At 43.1% G+C, this 19,654-nt stretch overlaps 1 protein-coding gene across 3 annotated transcripts; it reads right to left on the reverse strand.

Moving 5' to 3' along the window:
• Nucleotides 1-19,143, reverse strand: Coq10b (coenzyme Q10B). Of its 3 annotated transcripts, XM_034498256.2 has the most exons (6): nucleotides 18,884-18,982; nucleotides 13,215-13,255; nucleotides 9,622-9,771; nucleotides 7,146-7,338; nucleotides 4,670-4,771; nucleotides 1-1,084 (listed from the first exon to the last, which is right to left on the reverse strand). In XM_034498256.2, exons 3-6 carry the CDS (start codon nucleotides 9,744-9,746, stop codon nucleotides 917-919), a joined length of 588 nt encoding a protein of 195 aa, XP_034354147.1. In that variant the 5' UTR covers nucleotides 9,747-9,771; nucleotides 13,215-13,255; nucleotides 18,884-18,982; the 3' UTR covers nucleotides 1-916. The 3 variants fall into 3 exon arrangements, with proteins under 3 accessions (XP_034354147.1, XP_034354146.1, XP_076788017.1); XM_034498255.2 differs by lacking the exon at nucleotides 13,215-13,255 and having other exon boundaries at nucleotides 18,884-19,143; XM_076931902.1 differs by lacking the exons at nucleotides 13,215-13,255; nucleotides 18,884-18,982 and adding an exon at nucleotides 18,386-18,560.
• Between the last annotated feature and the right edge of the window lie 511 nt (nucleotides 19,144-19,654).

Here is a 19,654-nt window from a genome sequence, read left to right on the forward strand (position 1 = left end):
TCACAATACAAAAATAAATAATTTAACTTTATTAAGTCATGACTTCAGCCCTTACACTGATTTGTTTTAAAAAAAAAAATATCAGTTTAGAATATTATTGAAAGTGAATATGCACAATAAATAGAAAATGGCCTGTGTGGTGCTGGAGACATATTAACTACTTACTTATCTGTTGCCTATAGTAGCAGACACAATTCTGACACACAATCAGCACGTGAAAGTGCAAAGCACCTGGTAGGAAGTTTCAAATGTCTAGAAAAGTAGCTCAGAGCTCTGGACCGCTCACCAAATAAAACAAAAAATGAAAAACAAACAAAAAAAGGCCCCAAAACCCCAGTCAGTACATCTGTGAAGCAACTTCCCAACAACACTGAATTATCTACTGCTACCCGTAAGAACAATTTAAAATACCCAAAGTGCTAAGACTTCATTAGCAGTACTTTAAATCAAAGTTTTAATGTTACATATATGATTACTCAAAAATACCCTAAGCCGTATGTATGGCATGCCCAATAACAATAAGTTACAAATACTCTGACCCTAATAACTTAAACATGATATGGTACATATAACACACATTGTATCTCAGCTAACCTTTCATGTAAGGTGAGAATTAAAAGACTTGTTCATCTGTGTACTCAAATGAGGAATGTGGTATCCTAGCAACAGTGATGACATCCGTTATTACAAAGGCAGAAGGAGCCTGGAAATGTACATGTTACTTAGAGTTGCACTTGATTGAAGAAATGATTCTATGTACAAGTGGATCCGTATTCAATGTGCAAATTTTCAATGGAGCAGGCTTAGAATCAAGGCAGGATTAACAAATGCTTCCTGACTTCTCAACAGATGGCGAAAGGACTTCCTAAGTGAACAAACTAGTCAAGAGTTAGTGGAGGCAGCTCTTATTTTCCTCTTAGGTGTGGTGAATTTCATGAAGCATTAATTCCCGAGGTATGTTTGTCTCTGGACCATAGAGTTTACATGCTCTTCTTTCAAAGGCCGCTACCATTTGTTTCACAACTTCATCGAAGAACAATGTAGCGAGCTGAGAGTGCAGAAGGGAGCGGAATTCAAAAGAAATCTGTAGGAAAACATTAAGAATTGTTTTACACATTTGCTAGGCACATCTATAATCCTAGCACCCAAGGAGGCTGAGGCTCGAGTACTGGGAATTTACAACCAGCCTAGTGTACACAGTGAGTTCCAGGCCAGCCTGAGCTGTAAAAATACACGAGGGCTGAGCAAAGCTGGGCATGGTGCTCAGGCCTCTACATCCAGTTACTCGGACGGAGATCCAAGTTCAAGGCCAGCCTTGAACATCTGGTGATGTAGCTCAGTGGTAAAGTGCCTGTCCAACACACAAAACCCTGGGTCTAAGGAACAGCAGGAAGTTGATATTGCCTGTGCATGCACATGCATGTCACCCACAAACCAAAGAGTTACAGCTTTACTAATACCCTCTGTTGTTCTGGACTTCAAAGCACTTAAACAGTAGTATTGTAACCTAACATCCTCTGAATATTAAAATACTTTAACTTTCTTTGATGGACTGACTGACTGACTGACTGACTGACTGACTGACTGACTGACTGAAATGTTGACATCAAACCTAGAGCTTCCAGTGAGCCACACTCCGAGTCCTAATCTTTATTTATTTATTTTTTAACTTGTTCTAGGACTTGATACTAGGACCTCTCACACACTGGGCAAGCTCTCAAATTTTCTACTTTGAGATAGGGTCTCACTAAAGCTGCCTAGGTTAGGCTCAAAGTCAGTGAACAACTTCTTGCCTTCCCTTCCCCAGAAGTTGGGATTACAGGCCTACACCACTAGGTATGGCTTCTAGCTTCTTATTCTTAAATAACTTGTTTGTTTGTTTGTTTGTTTGTTTGAGATAGGGATTCACTGTGTTGCCTTCGCTGCCCTGGAGTTCCCTCTGTGGACCAGGCTAACTCTGACACAGAGATCTGCCTGCCTCTGCCTCCTGGGTGCTGGGATTGAAGGCGTCTGCCACCACACCTGGCTGATTTACTTTCCTGTAATGCTGAGGGCTCAGTGGGGAAAAGCAGCTGCTACTCAGCCTCAGGACCTGCATGTGAGGAGGACACGATAGACTCCCTAGAGCTGTCCTCTGACCTTTATACGTATAACAAATGAAAACTAATAAAATAAAAAGTAGCAGAAACAATATGAAGGATTTTCATGTACACATCACCCCAAAATTTCCTATTTGTCTTATAACCATATAGCCATATAAATGTCAAAATCAGAAAATTATTAGTTACTAGATAATAATGCTATAATTTAAACTATCCAAATTGTTTGCATTTCCAATTGTCCTATTAATGTCAACTTTTAGAGTGAATCCAAGGTTTTATGTGCTATATTATTTTGTTTTTCTGAGACAGGATTTAACTTTGGTACAGCTTTAGTTGGTTTCCAGCTTGTGATCCTTCTGCATCAGCTGTAACACTGCAGAAATTACAGGCATGCCCTGGCTCCTAACTTTTTAATACAAGTAATTCAAGAGCTGAAAAAAAAAGAATATTCCATTTACCCTAAACTACCAACATTTCTTAGCATTTAAGACCTGAATCACAAGTACAGAGAAAACTCATTTCCTCTGGAAACCAGTTGCATTTACGACAGCAAAAGTGATACGAGCAAGACAATTAGGAGACTCTAGATTGTCTCTCTATCTTTATTTTTAGGATATAAGGTCTCATTATGCAGTCTTGGCTGACCTGGAACTCACTTGCTATGTAGACCAGGCTGGGCCTGAACTCATACAGATCGCCTGCCTCTGCACTCTCCATGTTAACATTAAAGGCACGTGCCACCACACCCGGCAGCAGTCTCTAAATTAAAAAAACATGTTCTCCTTTCAATATTCTATTCAGTATTATTTCTGCATCTGATGTGAAATGCATAGATTTAATCTGATGTTAATTTTAGACTTCTAATAAGTTTAAATGTCTTTAGTATTGAACAGATAGTGAAATTATGTTTGGTTTTGCTTGTTTTTCAGTGTAACCACCTCTCTTTATTTTATAGTTAAGAAAAATCTCTGTAGCTTTTGTTGTTGGCAAAAAGCTCAAAGCATAGGAGGCTCTGAAACACTCATAAAGATGTAGGAACACACTGTGTAGTTAATGGCTTTTCCCCTTGTGAGTCCATACTGCCTTAGCATGTTAAAATAAAAAATATACTTTGAGTCACTAATCAGGCCATCCTTGAAAACATGACTATGACTTCCTGCATTAAAAATAACTACTGGAAACTTAGTAAGACTTAGCAACAATGGCCATTCCTTTCAATGATGACACAAATTTCCCCTACTTTACAAATACATTAGCACTGCAGACACACCCCTAAAGTGGGGCACTTGCACTGGGCTCCAAGAGTCACAGTGAAAGGGGGCCTAAGATTCCATGTGCTATCTACATGCATTGGTAACAGCTACTGTAGTTCCATCCTAACAAAGTATGTTAGAGTCGCGGCATGAAAACACTGGTGGAACTTCGATAAAGAGAAACATCTTTACACACACACCTAAAAGCTTGCAAACAAACTGTATTCAGGGGATAAGATGATGTTTACAACTTATTTTGTGAAAACTGTGTTGGCAATTCATTTCATCCTGCTAACAAAGCATTAAAAAAAATAGTTTAAGACATTAAAAAAGAAAAGAGAAGGAAAGATTAAGCCCAGAGCCTAGGCATCCAAAACAGACACTGTCCACTGAGCTACACCCACAGGTCTGGCATATGTTTTATAATGCGGGGGTTTGTAAAATGTAGAAGCTGCAGAAGGAATGAACAGTACTGCAGAAAACAGACGTGTTTGGGGCTGAGTATGTAGGTGATAAGAGTGCTGACCTAGCGTGAAGCCCTATTTGATCCCTACTACCACGTAAAAACAACCAGCACTGTGGTGCATGCCCGTAACCCAAACACTCTTGTAATGTACGCAGGTGGATCTTAGAAGTCCAAGAGCAGCCTCAGCTACATACTAAATTCGAGGCCAGCCTAGGCTACATGAGGCCTTGTCTCAAAAAACAAACAAACAATTAAACGATGTGTTCATTAAGTACTGGTGTGTAGAAAACAGTATTCAATACTCAAATATTTTACATGTCTTTAAACTGTAAACTTTCTATGCAGGAGAAAATTTCAGCTTCTGGGTTTTAAAAGTGTATCATTAAATTAGGTGTGGTGGTACAACACGATCTAGTACTTAGGAGACAGAGGCAGATGAATCTCTGAGTTCAAGGCCAGCCTGGTTCATGGTGAGTTCTAGGACAGTCAAAACTGCATAGTGAGACATTGTCTGGAAAAATAAACTAAAAACAAAACCAAAAACAACCCTCAAACCCAAATGGGTGTTATTAGCGGTGTGGTCTGTATGTGCTGTGATCCTAGCACTTCGGAGATTGAAGGAGGATAGGTTGACGCCGGCCCAAACTATGCAGTAAACTGCAGTCTAGCCCAGGCTACAAGCAAAACACTGCCTCAAAAAATGCATAAACCGGGGCTGGCAAGATGGCTCAGAGGCACTTAGCACCAAGGACACATATGATAGAAAGACAGAACAGACCCTTGACCCCTGACTTCTACCCATATGCAGCGGCACACACACATAAACAAGAACTTTACAATAGACTTACTGAAAAATCCAAGGTACAAGTTCTTGGATAGCCAGGAAGACCTGGGCTAAAACGCCAAACAGTCTCCAAATGATTGAAAAGTTTCCCATCAGTACAAGATGCCTAGAACAAAATGGAAAGAAAAAAACCAGTCAAATGATATGATGTGAGCAAGAATCTACCATGAATCAGCTCTGAATACGAGTGAGAAGGATGCCCAGGAGCCACAGACTGTTAACTGCTCTCCTGCGTGTGTTCGCCCGCTGTGCTACTTAGTGTGTGTTGACAGCAGGTGTCTTCCTCAATTGCTAACCATCGTTCTGAGTGAGGGTCTCTGTGCTGCAGAACCACAGTGGAGATAAATCTCTGGGCCTATCTGTAAAAGATTATTTAGAGTAGGGCAATAGGGCAGCACGATTCCCAGAACTGGAATCCTGGACTTAATAACAAGGAGAAACTGACGCACCAGCACTCACTGCTCCCTGATTCTTGACTGTAGAGGCAGTATAGCCAGTGAACCTAAGCTTCTGCTGCTATGACCTCACCAGCTGTCATGTTTTCTCTACCCTTATGAAAAGAGCTGACAAACGAGCTTGAGAGATCCCTGTCTCTGCCCTCCAGTCTTGGGGTTCCCGCCCTTGTCACCATTCCCAGTTATTTCAGTGAATGCTGGAGATCTGAACTCAGGTCCTTACAGTTGCACAGTAAGTGCTTTACCACCTGAGCAATTCCCCCAACCCTAGAGGGATTTTTTAAAAACCACAATTCCTGTTCTGCTACCTATAGGTGATCCTGAACAAGTTAAAATACTATACCACATGTCCTAAATTTTAAAACAACATATACTGGGGGCTGGAGAGATGGCTCAGCAGGTAAGAGCACTGCCTGCTCTTCCTAAAGGTCCTGAGTTCAATTCCCAGCAACCACATGGTGGCTCACAACCATCTGTGATATGATCTGATGCCCTCTTCTGGTGTGTCTGAAAATAGTGACAGTGTACTCATATACATAAAATAAATAAAAATGTCTTAAAACAACATATACTGTTGCATATCATCACTCTGAAATGGCTGACTTGTTCATAAGATGTCTAGTCCATATCTCACGTTTTCCTGCCTGCATGTCTGTCCACCACATGCATGCCTGGTATCCACAGAGGTCAGAAGAGGGCATCAGGTCCCCGGGAACTAGAATTATAGATGCCTGTGAGCCAGCAGGTAAGTGCCAGGAATGGGAAGCAAGATCCTCTGTAAAAGCCACAAGTGCCCGTAACCACTGGGCCATTCGTCCTGCCCCCGGCCTGCATGTGAGAGGCTGTGTGAAATGATGCGCATCCTCTGTATTCATTCAGGCGTCCACAAAGGCCAGAAGAGAGAAGTAGACACCCTCAGACTTCGCGCTTTTATGTCACAGTTCTCTATATAGTTTTCCTAAAAGTCTGATTCTGATTCTATGCTATGACTATTTTTTCTGATTTTTTAGCACACATTTAAAAAACAATAAAAATTGAAAAAAAAGAAAAAAGAAAAAAAGAAAAGGGGGAGGGAAAGGATGGAATGCATGCCCATAGCACCTAAAAGTAAAATCCTAAAAAAAGGAGTATTATCCTATGGAATTCTACTTGCTTTGAACTTGCACCTTTAATCCTGGTACCCAGAAAACAGAAGGTGAAGCTCTATGAGTTTGAGGCCAGCCTGGTCTACCATAAATTTAGACCAGCCTAAGTCTATATAGTGAAGCCCTCAAAAAAGGAAAAAAAAAAAAAAAAAAAAAAGGGCTGGGTACTTTTCTTCGAAAAAAACCGGTCCTTTGTCAAGGGTAACATGGTTAATGAAATGTCACGGTACCTGGCAGGACACCCTCAACAATGATAACATTGTACATTTAGAGGATTAAAAAAGACTCATTCATTATATGTATGTTTTTGCCTACATGTATGTATTTATATCAAGTTAGTGCAGTGACCACAGGCCAGAAGAGAGCTTTGGATCCCTTGGAACTGGTGTTAAAGCCAGGAGCAAGCCACCACGTGGGTGCTGGGAACTGAACCGAGTCCTCAGAAAGAGCAGCAAGACACCAAGCCACGCCTCTGTTCACATTTCCCTTCTTAACAAACCTCTGACCTCTCACTGTCTTACCACCACTCCTCAAACTTACACAAAGTCAGGTGTGTGCACTCAACAAACTGATGTCCCCTCAGCAGTAAAGTAATGCACTGACAATATTAAATATATTAATTTTTCTTTCTTTCTTTCTTTCTTTCTTTCTTTCTTTCTTTCTTTCTTTTTTCTTTTTTTTTTTTTTATAAAGGCTCACTTTATAGCCCAGGCTAGCCTCAAATTCAGAATCCACTTGTTTAAGCCTCTTTACTGTTAGGACTGCAGGCATTTGCTACCACATCCTGTTTTAACAGTGCAAAGATAAAAACATCTCTCCTTTCTGTGGGCCAGATGACCTATTTGGTGATCTAGTAGCCTTCAGCAAAAGAAAAACTTACCTTTACCAAATGTGGTTTTACCAAGGTTACTATTGATGTGTATCGCTCCAAAACAGGTGGAAACCCAATTTCTAATCGGGTTTTACAATATCCAGATCTCCTTGATATTATATCTGATTTTTTACACCAAGGAACGAAATGCTTATAGTCCTCCATTCCTGAGACGACATCATACATTTCTTGCATTGAGTACCTAAAAAGAAAGATAAATACTGCTAACAACTAGTTCTATGAGTTTTACAAATATAAATGAAGGACACGATGGAATGGCAACACAGGAAGTAAAATGACCATATATAGGCATGGCAGAGGTCACAACTGGAACCTTTTAAATTACTGTCAACATTTTAAAATTGTTTGTTTCATTGGGTATGGTAGGGATTGTCTGTAATGCCAGCTCTGGAGATACTGAGGCAATAAAACTCAGGATTTTAGACTAGTAAGATTACACACTCCCTGGCCCTCCACCCCCACAAAAGGTTTGTGTGTGTGTGTGTGTGTGTGTGTGTGTGTGTGTGTGTGTATGTACATGTATACACACACATATAAACACATATATTCAATAGTAAGAATTACTCCAGGCTGGTGAGATGGCACTGGTTGTTCTTCCAGAGGTCATGAGTTCGATTCCGAGCAACCACATGGTGGCTCACAACCATCTATGGGGGGATCTGATGCCCTCTTTAAGCTGGCAGATATATGTGCATCAGAGCACCCATACATTAAATAAATAAAATTAAAAAAAAAAAGTTAAGAAGAAAAAAACAAAAAAAGAGTTATTCCAGTGGCAATATAAAAAGACCCTATTTGAAAAAGAACAAGGGCTACGCTTAGTGGCACAGTCTTTAATCTCCATACCCAGGAGACAGGCATATGGATGGATCTCTGAGTTTGAGGTCAGTCTGGTCTATATAGCAAGTTCCAGGTCAGTTAGAGCTACATAGTAAGCCTCTGTCTCAAAAAAGGCAGGGTGGTTCAGGCCTTTAATACCACTACACCAAAGAAATTAAAATTAAAATCAAAGCAGAAGGAAAACAAGAGCTCAAAGTTAACCATTACAGAGTGAGTTTAAGCTCATTTAAGGATACAGATGATTTCATATAAAAATTTATTATAATCATATTATTTGGCAAAAGAGAAGAGAGAAAACCATAATTCTCATCTAGAAGCAGTCCCATTAGGAATCACACAAATGTCCTGAAAGGGACATGCTGATGAGTACCAATTCCTAAGAATCAACTCAGGCAAGAGATGGCTCAGCAGTTAAGAATGGAGCTGGTCCTGCAGAGAACCTAAGTTTAATTCCCAGCACCCATACTGGGCACCTCACATCTGTCTGGTCCAGAACACCTTCTTCTAGACTCCAACGATATCTGCACTTGCATGCACATGACTCTATCCCACATACCCACATGTAAAAAATAAAAATCATAAAAAAAAAAAAAAAAAAAAAATCAGAGTTCAGTAATATAGCCTATTAAGAAACATAAAAATCAGCCGGGCAGTGGTGGCACAGGCCTTTGATCCCAACACTTGGGAGGCAGAGGCAGGCGGATTTCTGAGTTCGAGGCCAGCCTGGTCTACAGAGTGAGAGTTCCAGGATAGCAAGGGCTACACAGAGAAACCCTGTATTGAAGGAAAAAAAAAAAAGAAAGAAAGAAAGAAAGAAAAAAAAAAAAAGAAATAAGCGTTCAAGCCCAGCTTTCCTACATAAGCAAGTACCAGGCTAGCCATTACGACATAGCAGTACCCTGTCTCAAAACCCAAATAAGGAAACAAATAGATGCTGGACAGTTAAAATATAACTCACCACAAAATTATAATTTAACCATAAATTACAAAAAGGTATTTTGAACAGGGTGGGGGCAGTGAACACCTTTAATCTCAGCACCAGGAGACAGCACCCAGCAGATACCTGAGTGTGAGGCCAGCCAGGGCTACACAGACAAACTCTGTCTTCAGACCCCCTTCCCCAACACAAGGGGGTATTTTGCCTTTCTACAGAATTTGAGCCTTTATATTTAGTCTTTATAATCATGAAAGAATAACAAACAAAAATGTAAATCATAAATTATTTCCTTTAAATGTCAAGGTCAACTCTATCCTATCCAGTTAATATAATATTACAGTCTTTTTTTTAATAACACTTAAAAAAAAAGATTTATTTAATGTATATGAGTACACTGTAGCTATATTCAGACACACCAAAAGAGGGCATCAGATCTCATTACAGATGGTTGTGAGCCACCATGTGGTTGCTGGGAATTGAACTCGGGACCTCTGGAAAAGCAGTCAGTGCTTTTAAGCACTGAGTCATCTCTCCAGCCCAATATGACAGTTTTTCAACAGTCTGTATAAAACAGCAAGGGCTACAGACAGGCTTCCCTAGCAGTGTGATCTGTAGAAATAGAGAAAGCAGCATGCCACTCTATAAAAAAATTACAAGTGTGTTTTAATAAAATTACTATATACAAACCCTATAATTCTTCTCTCTGAATACACCTTTCGTTTATTTACTAATGGCGCAGTGATTCTGAAGAAGGTTCTCGCACAGAGCTCTTTTGGCAAAACTGTGGCACATGGTGGAAGGGTTTTGTTCATCAGTATACCACAGGGAGCTAAGTATCTGAAAAACAACATTAAAACATTTTAGATAAAAACTAAACACAAATTATACAGGCATTCTATAAGCAATCATATTTCAGACATTTGCCATTTTGGAGTAGTGCTGAAGAAGACATAGGCGTAGACTCACAAAGATAAATGTCCTAAGCAGCATAAAGAAATAAAATAACAGCTGGCAGTGTGGTTACCATCTCAGACCTGACTGCAGCTGGCACCTGTGTTATAACTTACTCTTGTCATATGCTGCTAAGTATAGTCTCCATCTATTATTCAGTCCATCTTATACACCCAAGTTGTTTCCCAGTGGGTTCCGGCAGTTTCCTGACTCCTGCTCCACACCAATGAGACCTGAAGCCAGGTCTCAGTCTCCAATCTAGAATCTGGCCGCCACCAGAACTGCTGAGCCTCTGGCTCCCTAATCATTGATTCCAGCATGCCTGTGTCACAGGACATCCTGAGGTGAGTTTACATACAGATGCCAACTGTGACCCTGTTCACCGTTTTCATATATTTTCAGTTGTGAGCCTAGCCTTTAACGGCTGAACCATCTCTCCAGCCCTGTTCACCATTTTCTTTTTTTTTTTAATTTATTTTTTATTGGATATTTTATTTATATTTCAGATGCCATCTCCTAGAAAGCCCCTATCCCATGCCCCCTTCTCCTTTTTGCTTTTATACAATTTTTTTAATGTTAATCAAAGGCTTTATAAGTTTGTAAGTTTGGTAATACTCAATATCAATCAGAAGTGAAACCCAATACCCAACCTAGATATATCAACTATCTTTGACTGGCGGAGACAGGCGAACATCCGCCTCCATGTGTTCACCATTTTCTAACGGAGCTTAGTGAATAACTATTTTATATTCTCCAACCATTACTAGTCCACACACTAATAAGCTCTTAGTCTACATACACACAGGCTCTTAGTCTGTGCTTACTGTTAATCACTAGTTATCACAGTGAACAGAGTAAGAATGAGCCTTCCACACACGGCATTGTAGCTAGGAATCCCAAGTTCACCTGCACTCACATATCGACATTCACACACAGGTAGAGACATATAACCAAAAATACACACAAATACAGCACACTAAACTATTCTTTAAAGTGCTAAAGACGGGTGTGGGCACAGGTGATCAGAATCTTCAGACTCTAGAAGCCCCTGAAGCCCTGTTTTAGTGAATATGTAATAAGAAGGACTGTGCTTAGTGGCACAGGCCTGTAATCTCAAATACTCAGGAGGTTAAGGCAATATCTTGAATAAGGCCAGCCTGGAGAACTTAGTGAAAGTGTCTCAAGATAAAAATGGGTTGGGGCAATAGCTCAATAGTAAAATGTAAATACATACGAATATAGAAACACAATTATTTGTAAATAATGCAAGTAAATGGGGGAGGTGTAGCAGGCGTTCTAGGTGGCAGGAAAAGAGCTTAGCAATATTCAGAAATGGAAAAAGACTAACAGCCTGGCATAGCAGGACAACCCTGCAATCTCAGCACTTTGAAATGGAGAGGGAGGAAGATCAGCAAGAGTTCATGGACAGCCTGGTATACATATCGAATTCCAGGAAGCCGAAACCAGACAGGGAGGCCTTGTCTCAACCAAGAAGCATCAGGCCTCAGGGCACACACTTGTATTCCCAACACTAGGGAGGATCAGGGGCTTAAGGTCATCCAATACAGGGAAACTTTGAGGCCAGCTGGGACTACAAGAGAATCTGTCTCAAACAAAACAAAACAAAACAAAACAAAACAAAACCGCAATGGCAATGTAGAAGCAGCAGAAGAGGTCAGGAGGAGAGTATTAAGAGAAAAAAAAAAACAAAAACCAAAAACCTGCAGGCTGAAGAGAGTTCAGTGGGTAAAGCAGCTGCCATCCAAGCCAGAGGATCTCAGTTCTCAAAAATCCACATAGAAGTCAGATGCATATAGCATGTTGTATTCCCTCCACACTTCTAGAGAGATGGGTGGCAGAGCCAAGGGATGTCTTGGAAGCTCTCCCTTCTCTGTCTCTGTCTCTCTCTGTCTCTGTCTCTGTCTCTCTCAACACACAAACACACACACACACCATACACACACACACAGCATACACAGACAACAAAGTTAAGAGAGAAACTAACTATATGGTTGTAGGGCAGTGGACTGTGCCAGGAAACTTGGTACGGCTAAGTGGGTTCAGAAGCCCCAGTACCTCAAACCAAAGGATGGTAGGCACTTCATCTGCTCTCAACCAGGCCCACAGCACCCCACAGAAAGGATCGTGACAATTAGTCACACATAGGGGTAGCGCCCCAAGCGCCTCCACATGAAGATACGGCATCCCTAACATCTCAGACCAAGCTAATAGAAAGGATCTGCTGTGAGTTGGGGTATCTAACTCACCCCAAAATGTATACAAGACCCTATCCAGAAGAAATTAAAAGTGGCAGCAATTGTTTCATCAAGGATCATCTGAGAGCTTTTGTCATACCAGAGCTGTAACACTTTTTGGAAAAAGAGTTCTTTCCTGAAGCTTTTGTCTCTGAAAATTGCCTGGGCCCAGTGTAGTCACTTCCTGCACGGTGGCCCCACCTTGGTTCCTAGCCACTGCACCTCACTGGCTAGCTGCTCCAGCAGAATTCACAGAAGAGAGCAGCCTCAATCCAACTTCCTCCTCCCCCTTTGGAGAGTGCAGCTCCTTGGCCACTCCAGCCAGGTCAGAAGCCCCTGCAGATCTCTGACCATGGCATCTGGTTTGCAGACTAGCATGTGGTTGCAAGACAGAAATCAAGCTGAAACTGAGTCAGGAGCTTCCTCTCCACTGATAGGTAACTTTTACAGTGCAGGAAGGTTGCTACGGATCAAGTATTACCCATCTGAAACCTGTGAGCTACAATAATAACTTACCAGGCAAGATATGCTCGCTGGTGCAATCGTGGCATGACTACGATGTAGGTAATGAATTGTTTTCTGGTTGGATTGGAGGTCTGCTCCGCAGGAAGAAACTCATGCCTTGTACTGTGAATCTGTGAGGTTGCAGGCCTCAGCATGGAACTTATTGTTATTGTTTTGCTAAGTGGACATGTTGTCAAACTGTTTTCTAAAAACTTTCAGTTATACCCTTAATTTACTGCTGCATTCAGCCTGTGAGACTACTGAAGGATATTTGATCACACTTGATCAAATTTGATCATATTTGATCATACATGATCATATTTGATCATGAATGCGAGTGGCAGACAGAGTGATGAATTAGAAAAAGATTTGACAGAACAAGATATGCCCAATTCTCACAAGAAGAGAGAGGAAAGGAAAGCTACCTAAGAGAGAGCAGTGGGGGTTGGGGGAAAGGAGGCAGTTTTACCAGGAGAGTTGTACAGATACAGACTGCAGAACAAGCTAGACACAGGTGAAGACAGAATGAGCTAGAGAATGAGAAGGAGCCAGAAGATTAGAACATCTTACCAGAGTTAGTATGAGGCCAAGCAGAGCAATTCAGTCAGAGGCTGAAAGAGAAGCCAGATTGAATCAGTCAGATTGGAGTAGTTTGAGCCACAACAGCTGAGTTGAACCAGTCAATTAGAGCTCAGAAAAAACTAAAAAGGGTGAGCGTATTCAGCAGTAAGTCTCAGAAGCTGAAAACCTTAGATTAGATTGTACAGAGACTGGAAGTTTTCAAGACTAGGCCTAGGTTACAGATGGAGGCAGTAGCTTCCCAGACAACAGTTACTTCTGGAGAATAAAAGTTAGTTTTACATGAGACAAGTTTTTTCCCCAAGTGTGTAAAAGTTCATACAGAAACTTATAGTCAGTTAAAGTGCTAAGAATAAAAATTATCAAGTGCTCAGTTCTAAAAAGGACACCCAGGACTGTAGGAGTGGTTCTGATGCTAAGATCCTGTTCCCCAATTGGTTCTTGATCTATCAGTAAAGACGTCATGGGTCAATTGCTGGGTAGAAGGAATAGGTGGGACTTCCAGGTCCCCATAGGCAAGCTGGCCGACTCAGGAGAGGGAGAAAGGGAGAGTTCACCATGCTTTGGAGGAAAAAAAGCCACCCAGCCATTTGAGATCTCAGGCGGAGCAGCCACAGGCCACTTCTACAGGCAGGAGGCTGGCTGGGAGTGCTGAGCTGGGACTGAAGGTGGCAGAGCAACTGAAGTTGAGTGCTGAACTAGGAGTTCTGGGAAGGGCACCCTAGCAGAGGTAGACTGGGGGTGCCCAGCAATTATGCCAATAAGACAAGTTGAAATTGAACAATTGTGTGTGTCAGTGTTTTTCATCTAAGGATCCAAAATTCTCTGAGCAGGGGCTGGTAGCTTGGTCCATCCCCAGGGCTTAGGTAGAGCAGCAAAAGCAACAGGCAACATATGCCACTGGCTCCAAGGCTCAGGGTAAATGCAAGGGGTAGTGAACAATCTAAAAACTGAAGGATGGAGAGGGACTCCACAAAAGTGTCTTCTGGGCAGGAGAAGACTGCTACACTCATGAACTCCCTACAGCTATGAATCCCAGCAGAAGACCTGGCCCTTCAGGGGTTCATAAGTTAGACAGTGCTTACTGCTGTTGCAGAGGACCCAGGTTGAGTTCCCAACATCCACACCAGGTAGCTTACAACCACCTGTTACTCTGGTTCGTAACACCCTCTTATTGGGGGTTGGTCTGCTGCTATATATTCAAATGCTGATTCTGTACACAAGATCTGGTTGCCCCAAGGTGAGTCAATTCCCAAATATGCCACCTTTGCTGTGCAACCCTTACTCCCCAATTAAAAACAGTTGGTTAAATAAAAATGGCTACAACCAGTTACTGGGGAGAATAGAGAGAGTTGGAGTTTGAGTTACCTGACTACGGGTGGACAGAGGGGAGGAGGAGAAAGGAAAAGAACAAAGGAGTACAAAGGAGGAGAACAAGAAGTCTTCATTAGTCACGCTGAACCAGCAGCAGGTATCAGAATAAAATACCTCCCCAGGACACCAGACAGCTGGAGCAGAAATAACCCAGAAGATTCCAACAGCAGTTTTTGGAGAGCACAGTTGGGAAAGCAGCCAGTCTAGCATTAGATAATTAGATTAGGGGTAATCCCTATCAGGGGTCCAATAAATCATACTTTGAGTCCCATTCATTTGAAGCTAGATAGGGATCAGAGTAATTGTATTATTTTACACCCTCCAGCCTCATGGACACTTGTTTGCATACTGTACGTAAGCCCATGCAAGTGCATACACATACATCCAGGGGGGAGAAAACAGCCCTAAAAAGGGGGAGTGGGGACTGGAGAGATGGCTCAGCCTTTAAGAACATTGGCTGCTCTTTCAGATCCTGAGTTCAATTCCCAGCAACCACAGGGTGGCTCACAACCATCTATAATAATGGAATCTGATGCCCTCTTCTGGTGTACAGACAAGCACGCAGACAGAGCACTCAGATACGTAAATAAATCTTAAAAAAAAAAAAAAAAAAAAAAAAAGATTGGGTCTTTCAGCATTTCATCATGGATGGAGAAGGCATTCATTCATGAGGTTCCAGCCCTCAAGGGATTACTGGCGGTTGTTTGCTAGGGTGGGACAACCACTGAGAAGTTGCCTACGCTCCTCCCTATAAACTGCCTCCCATCCGAGCTCAAGCAGAAAAAGGAGGTGGGTAGGGAGGAGATGGCTCAGTCAAAGAACTTAATAGTTCAGATCCCCTAAAATGGGGGCCCACCTAGTGCTCAGAGGGACAAGTTGGGCCGCCAGACTAGAGCTATGAGCAAGCTCTGTGTTCTACTGAAAGACCTATCTCAATAAATGCAGTGAGATTAATCAGGGAATACTCAACAGCAACCTCAGGCCCTTACACTTGTGTGCAGATATGCATGCACACCTCAGCAAATGCGCATAGGAATGCATGGACACAGGCACAAAAACTCAGGAACATATAGAAATGAACACAGGCACAGACAGACAGACAGACAGACAGACACACACACACACACACACACACACACACACACACACATGGGGTGGGGAAAAGACGCAAATTCACTATATACATGGATGAAGTTATCAAAGAATTGCTGGAAGGCTGAGTCTGTGGCTCAGTTGGTAGAATGGCAAGGCCCCAGACTCTACCCCAGCCCCACACAAAATGAGCTTGGGGCATTTGCTGCTAAGCTCAAGAATCTGAGTTTTAGCCAGGCAGTGGTGGCACACCCCTTTAATCCCAGCACTTGGGAGGCAGAGGCAGGCAGATTTCTGAGTTCGAGGCCAGCCTGGTCTACAGAGTGAGTTCCAGGACAGCCAAGGTTATACAGAGAAACCCTGTCTCGAAAAATCAAAAAAAAAAAAAAAAAAAAAAAAAAATCTGAGTTTTAGACCTAGAACCCACATACTAGAAGAAGACAAGACCCTCAAGTTGTTCTCTGACCTCCATACAAGTGTAGTAAATATTCATACATATGCACCCCCACAAAAAACAAATAAATAAATATCAAACAAGTACTTCATGTTCTGGGCTGGGGCTACAGCTCAGCTGGTAATTTTTCGCCTAGTATACGTAAAGCATTAGGTCAGTCCCCAGCAACATGCAAAACTAGACTTGCTATCGAAAGCCTGTGGTGGAGACAAGATCAAAAGTTCAGGGTCATCCTCAGCAACATAGTAAGTCTGAGGCCAGCCTGAGGTACATGAAACCTTTAAAAGGGAAAGAGGGCAGGAGAGATGGCTCAGTGGTTAAGAGCACTGGCTGCTCTTCCAGAGGTGTTGAGTTCAATTCCCAGTAACCACATGGTGGCCTCTTCTGTGTGCAGGCATACATGCAGACATACATGTAGACATACATGCAGATAGAGCGCTCACATACATAAACACATAAATAATAAATTTTAGAAAGGAAGAAAAGGTGGATTGATGTTGGGTATTGTTTTGAGAAAAGATATCTGAGATTTTTTCTCAGCGGAAAGCTGGTGTAACGGTTTGAAGAAAGAACTGAACACAAGAATAATGTTTCTTTTTTATGTGGTTTTTTTTTCCCTTGACATTTCTTTCTTTTTGAGACAGGGTCTCATTCTGTATAGACTAGGATAGGCTTGACCTTCAAATCCTGTGTGTCAGTTTCCTCCGCTGCTGGGGGTATAGGCATGTATAATAATAAGCCTTTTCTAAATTTTATTTTTATCGAGGCCAGCCTGGTCTACAGAGTGAGTTCCAGGACAGCCAGGGCTACACAGAGAAACCCTGTCTCAAAAAAACCAAAAAAAAAAAAAAAAATTATGTGCATGTGTTCATGTATGGGTATGTGCAAGAAGGCCAGAGGCTTGGCTCTCCTGGAGCTGGAGTTGAAGGTATATATGAGATTTGTTCCTTAGATAATAGAAGGTCCAGGTACAAGACTCCAGAGGCTGAGGCAGGTGAGTATCTGCCTGTTCCAGGCCAGCCAGGGCTACACTATGGGACTCTTGTCTCTTAAAAAACAAATGTTGCTCACAGGGCCTACCATACACAGGCCCTGAACTCCTGTCAGAAGATACGCACACACAAATTACTAAGATGCTTGTTCCTCAAGAGAAGAACTTGGAGTAGGAAACTTAGTACCAGGTTTTGTAACAATTCACACATTGGTTTCTTAAGCCCCACAAGACACCTAATCCCGATCATACTCCTAAGAAAACCGCCTATGTTTAAAACAAACTAGCAGATTTCCTGATCAGTATGCCTGTTTGGTTATACTCCTCTGGGCAACACATCTATCTCACACACTATTAAGCGTCAGGGGTAGAGAGCTCAATGACAGAGCTGGTTAGCATGTTCAAGGTTAGCTCCAGCACCTCTCCCCATCACCTGCCCCCATGCAATTAGCTGCGTACACAGTCGAACCAACAAATGAGTACTGAAACATATCAAAAACACACTTTTTAATCACTAATATCCCAACACTACTCTTTCAAGTAACCTATTACAATAAAGGCCAGAACACAACCTAATGTAAATCTTTTACGTATTTATAAACCATTTTTGTTGCCTTTTTTTTTTTTTTTTTTTTTTTTTGAGATCTAGTCACTTGCTATTCCCTAGGCTGAGGCTGCTGTGGACTTTCTGAGCACAAGCCTAAGACCATAAGCAGCAATGCAACATTTAATCAGTAATACAAGCAGTATGAGGAGGTTATGACCTGCTTGGAAAGCTATCTTTTGAAGATAAACTATCTGATTTCACAGTTTCAACATTTTTGTGTGAAATCTGGAGATGAAGCATGGCTGACAGTTTGTTTTCGAGACAGATCTCACCTTGTAGCTCTGGCTGATGTGCAACTAGCTACACAGACCAGGCTGGCCTCCAAAGCACCAGGCCTAGCCTCTTTGCTGATATTTTAAAAGTCTTCATTCAACCGAAATGTTCTGAAGCCCAGCAAGAATTGGACTTTCTCCTCTGGAATGTATATTGATTCATTTCAAATACCAATTTTGCTTTTTTGGTCTTGAGACAGGGGCTCGCTCACTTTGTAGTTCAGGTTGGCCTTGAACCCACCGCGATCCTACCTTAGCTTTACTGCTAAAGATTACAGGTGTGAGTGAGCCACCACTCCGAGAGAATTTACATTTCTGAGAATAATTACAGTATTATTTGTAATAGAATAGAAAACTGCCTAGTAAACTTACAGTATCCTTCAGGTCTCTAGGTTCATCTCCACCCTCAAATCCCTCTAAAGGACCAACCAGGAAAACCGAAGGCAGAGCCATTTTCAAGGTTACAGGACATCAAAGTGACAGTGAAAATCAACAAGTCCTCTTTGTTGGCTGCGTTTCATTTTGCAAGCGCTGAGTGGCCGGGGTCAAAGAACTCCACAGCAAGTGAGAGAGCGTCTGCCAGGCGGTTCTCCGCCAGGACAGGCACTCCCACGGCCCCGGGAGCCCGCAGCCCTAGGGCGCAGTTAAACTTTCCGGACGGCCGCCGCCCACCTCTAGGAGACCGGAAGGGCGGGAGCCGGAGGCCCGGCTGCTTCTCGTTACTCCCACGGCCGCCTCGGCGCTGACTCATCCTGAAAATATGAGGTGCACGTAGGCCAGCCGGCGGAGCGCCGCGCCCCGGGTCTCCAGAGCCGACTAGGGTCAGCGCCCCGGCCAGAACCCGCAGCCGGGAAAACCTCCGCTCCCTACCTGATGTTGCGCGCAGACCCCCGCGCCGGGGCTTCAGTCACCGTGGTGGACTTCGGACGGCACCCCGTTGCCACCCTCGCCAAGGCCCTCTGACCGATCCGAGCTGCCATGATCATCTTTGTGAAGCCGGTAGCCAACGCCGGCACCCGGCCCGAGGCACCGCCCTCAGGCCGGCCCGGCGAGAGGGCTCCTGAGCCTCGCAGCCAATCCGCAGGCCCTTTGGGCAACAGGACACGCCTCTTCCCACTAAGTCCCTCCCAACCCCATGACGCCACGCTGACGCTAGGCTGACGCACGAGTCGGTACCGCCTCCCGCCAACCAATCAGAGGGGCGTGGGTCTCTAGGACACGCGCCGCTCCTGCCACGCGCCTGCGCACTTATGTAATCTTCGTGACGAACTCCTGGGTTCATTTACGGTCCCGGTTTTTTCCTGGAGCTCTTTGAGGTCGAGTCTCGAGGCTCGGTTCGTGGGGGCCGACCTGCCGGGGGAGGAAAGCCCAGGAGCTGGCTAATTATGTAACTGCCTCCACCCCCACCCCAACCCCGCTCCTCCCCTCCCAGTGCTGGCCCAGCATGTTCTTGCGACTGCTGCCAAGCCTGGCAGATTTTACTGTGTAATGACGGTCTAAATCGGTACCTGCTGTACTGACCCTAAGGGATTGTTTAGAGAGCAACTCCGGGTCAAGCCGTCCGGGAACAGGCCCAGTGACCTGTCAGTTCTAGCTGCTTTCTTCCTACGTGGCCAAGATTTGGTTTGGTGTTGGTTTTAT

The sequence above is a fragment of the Arvicanthis niloticus genome, chromosome 3, assembly GCF_011762505.2.
Source record: "Arvicanthis niloticus isolate mArvNil1 chromosome 3, mArvNil1.pat.X, whole genome shotgun sequence".
Taxonomy (NCBI): Eukaryota; Metazoa; Chordata; class Mammalia; order Rodentia; family Muridae; genus Arvicanthis; species Arvicanthis niloticus.

What these genes read in the sequence shown, in the direction of transcription:
- Coq10b (XM_034498255.2), bottom strand. Translation starts at nt 18,999, where the DNA reads ATGATCATGGCAGCTCGGATCGGTCAGAGGGCCTTGGCGAGGGTGGCA. An exon ending in GGGTCTGCGCGCAACATCAG is followed by an intron (nt 9,772 to 18,883) that starts GTAGGGAGCGGA and finishes GTTGTTTTTCAG; the next exon opens with ATACTTAGCTCCCTGTGGTA. An exon ending in CTTGTACCTTGGATTTTTCA is followed by an intron (nt 1,085 to 4,669) that starts GTAAGTCTATTG and finishes GTTTTCCTACAG; the next exon opens with ATTTCTTTTGAATTCCGCTC.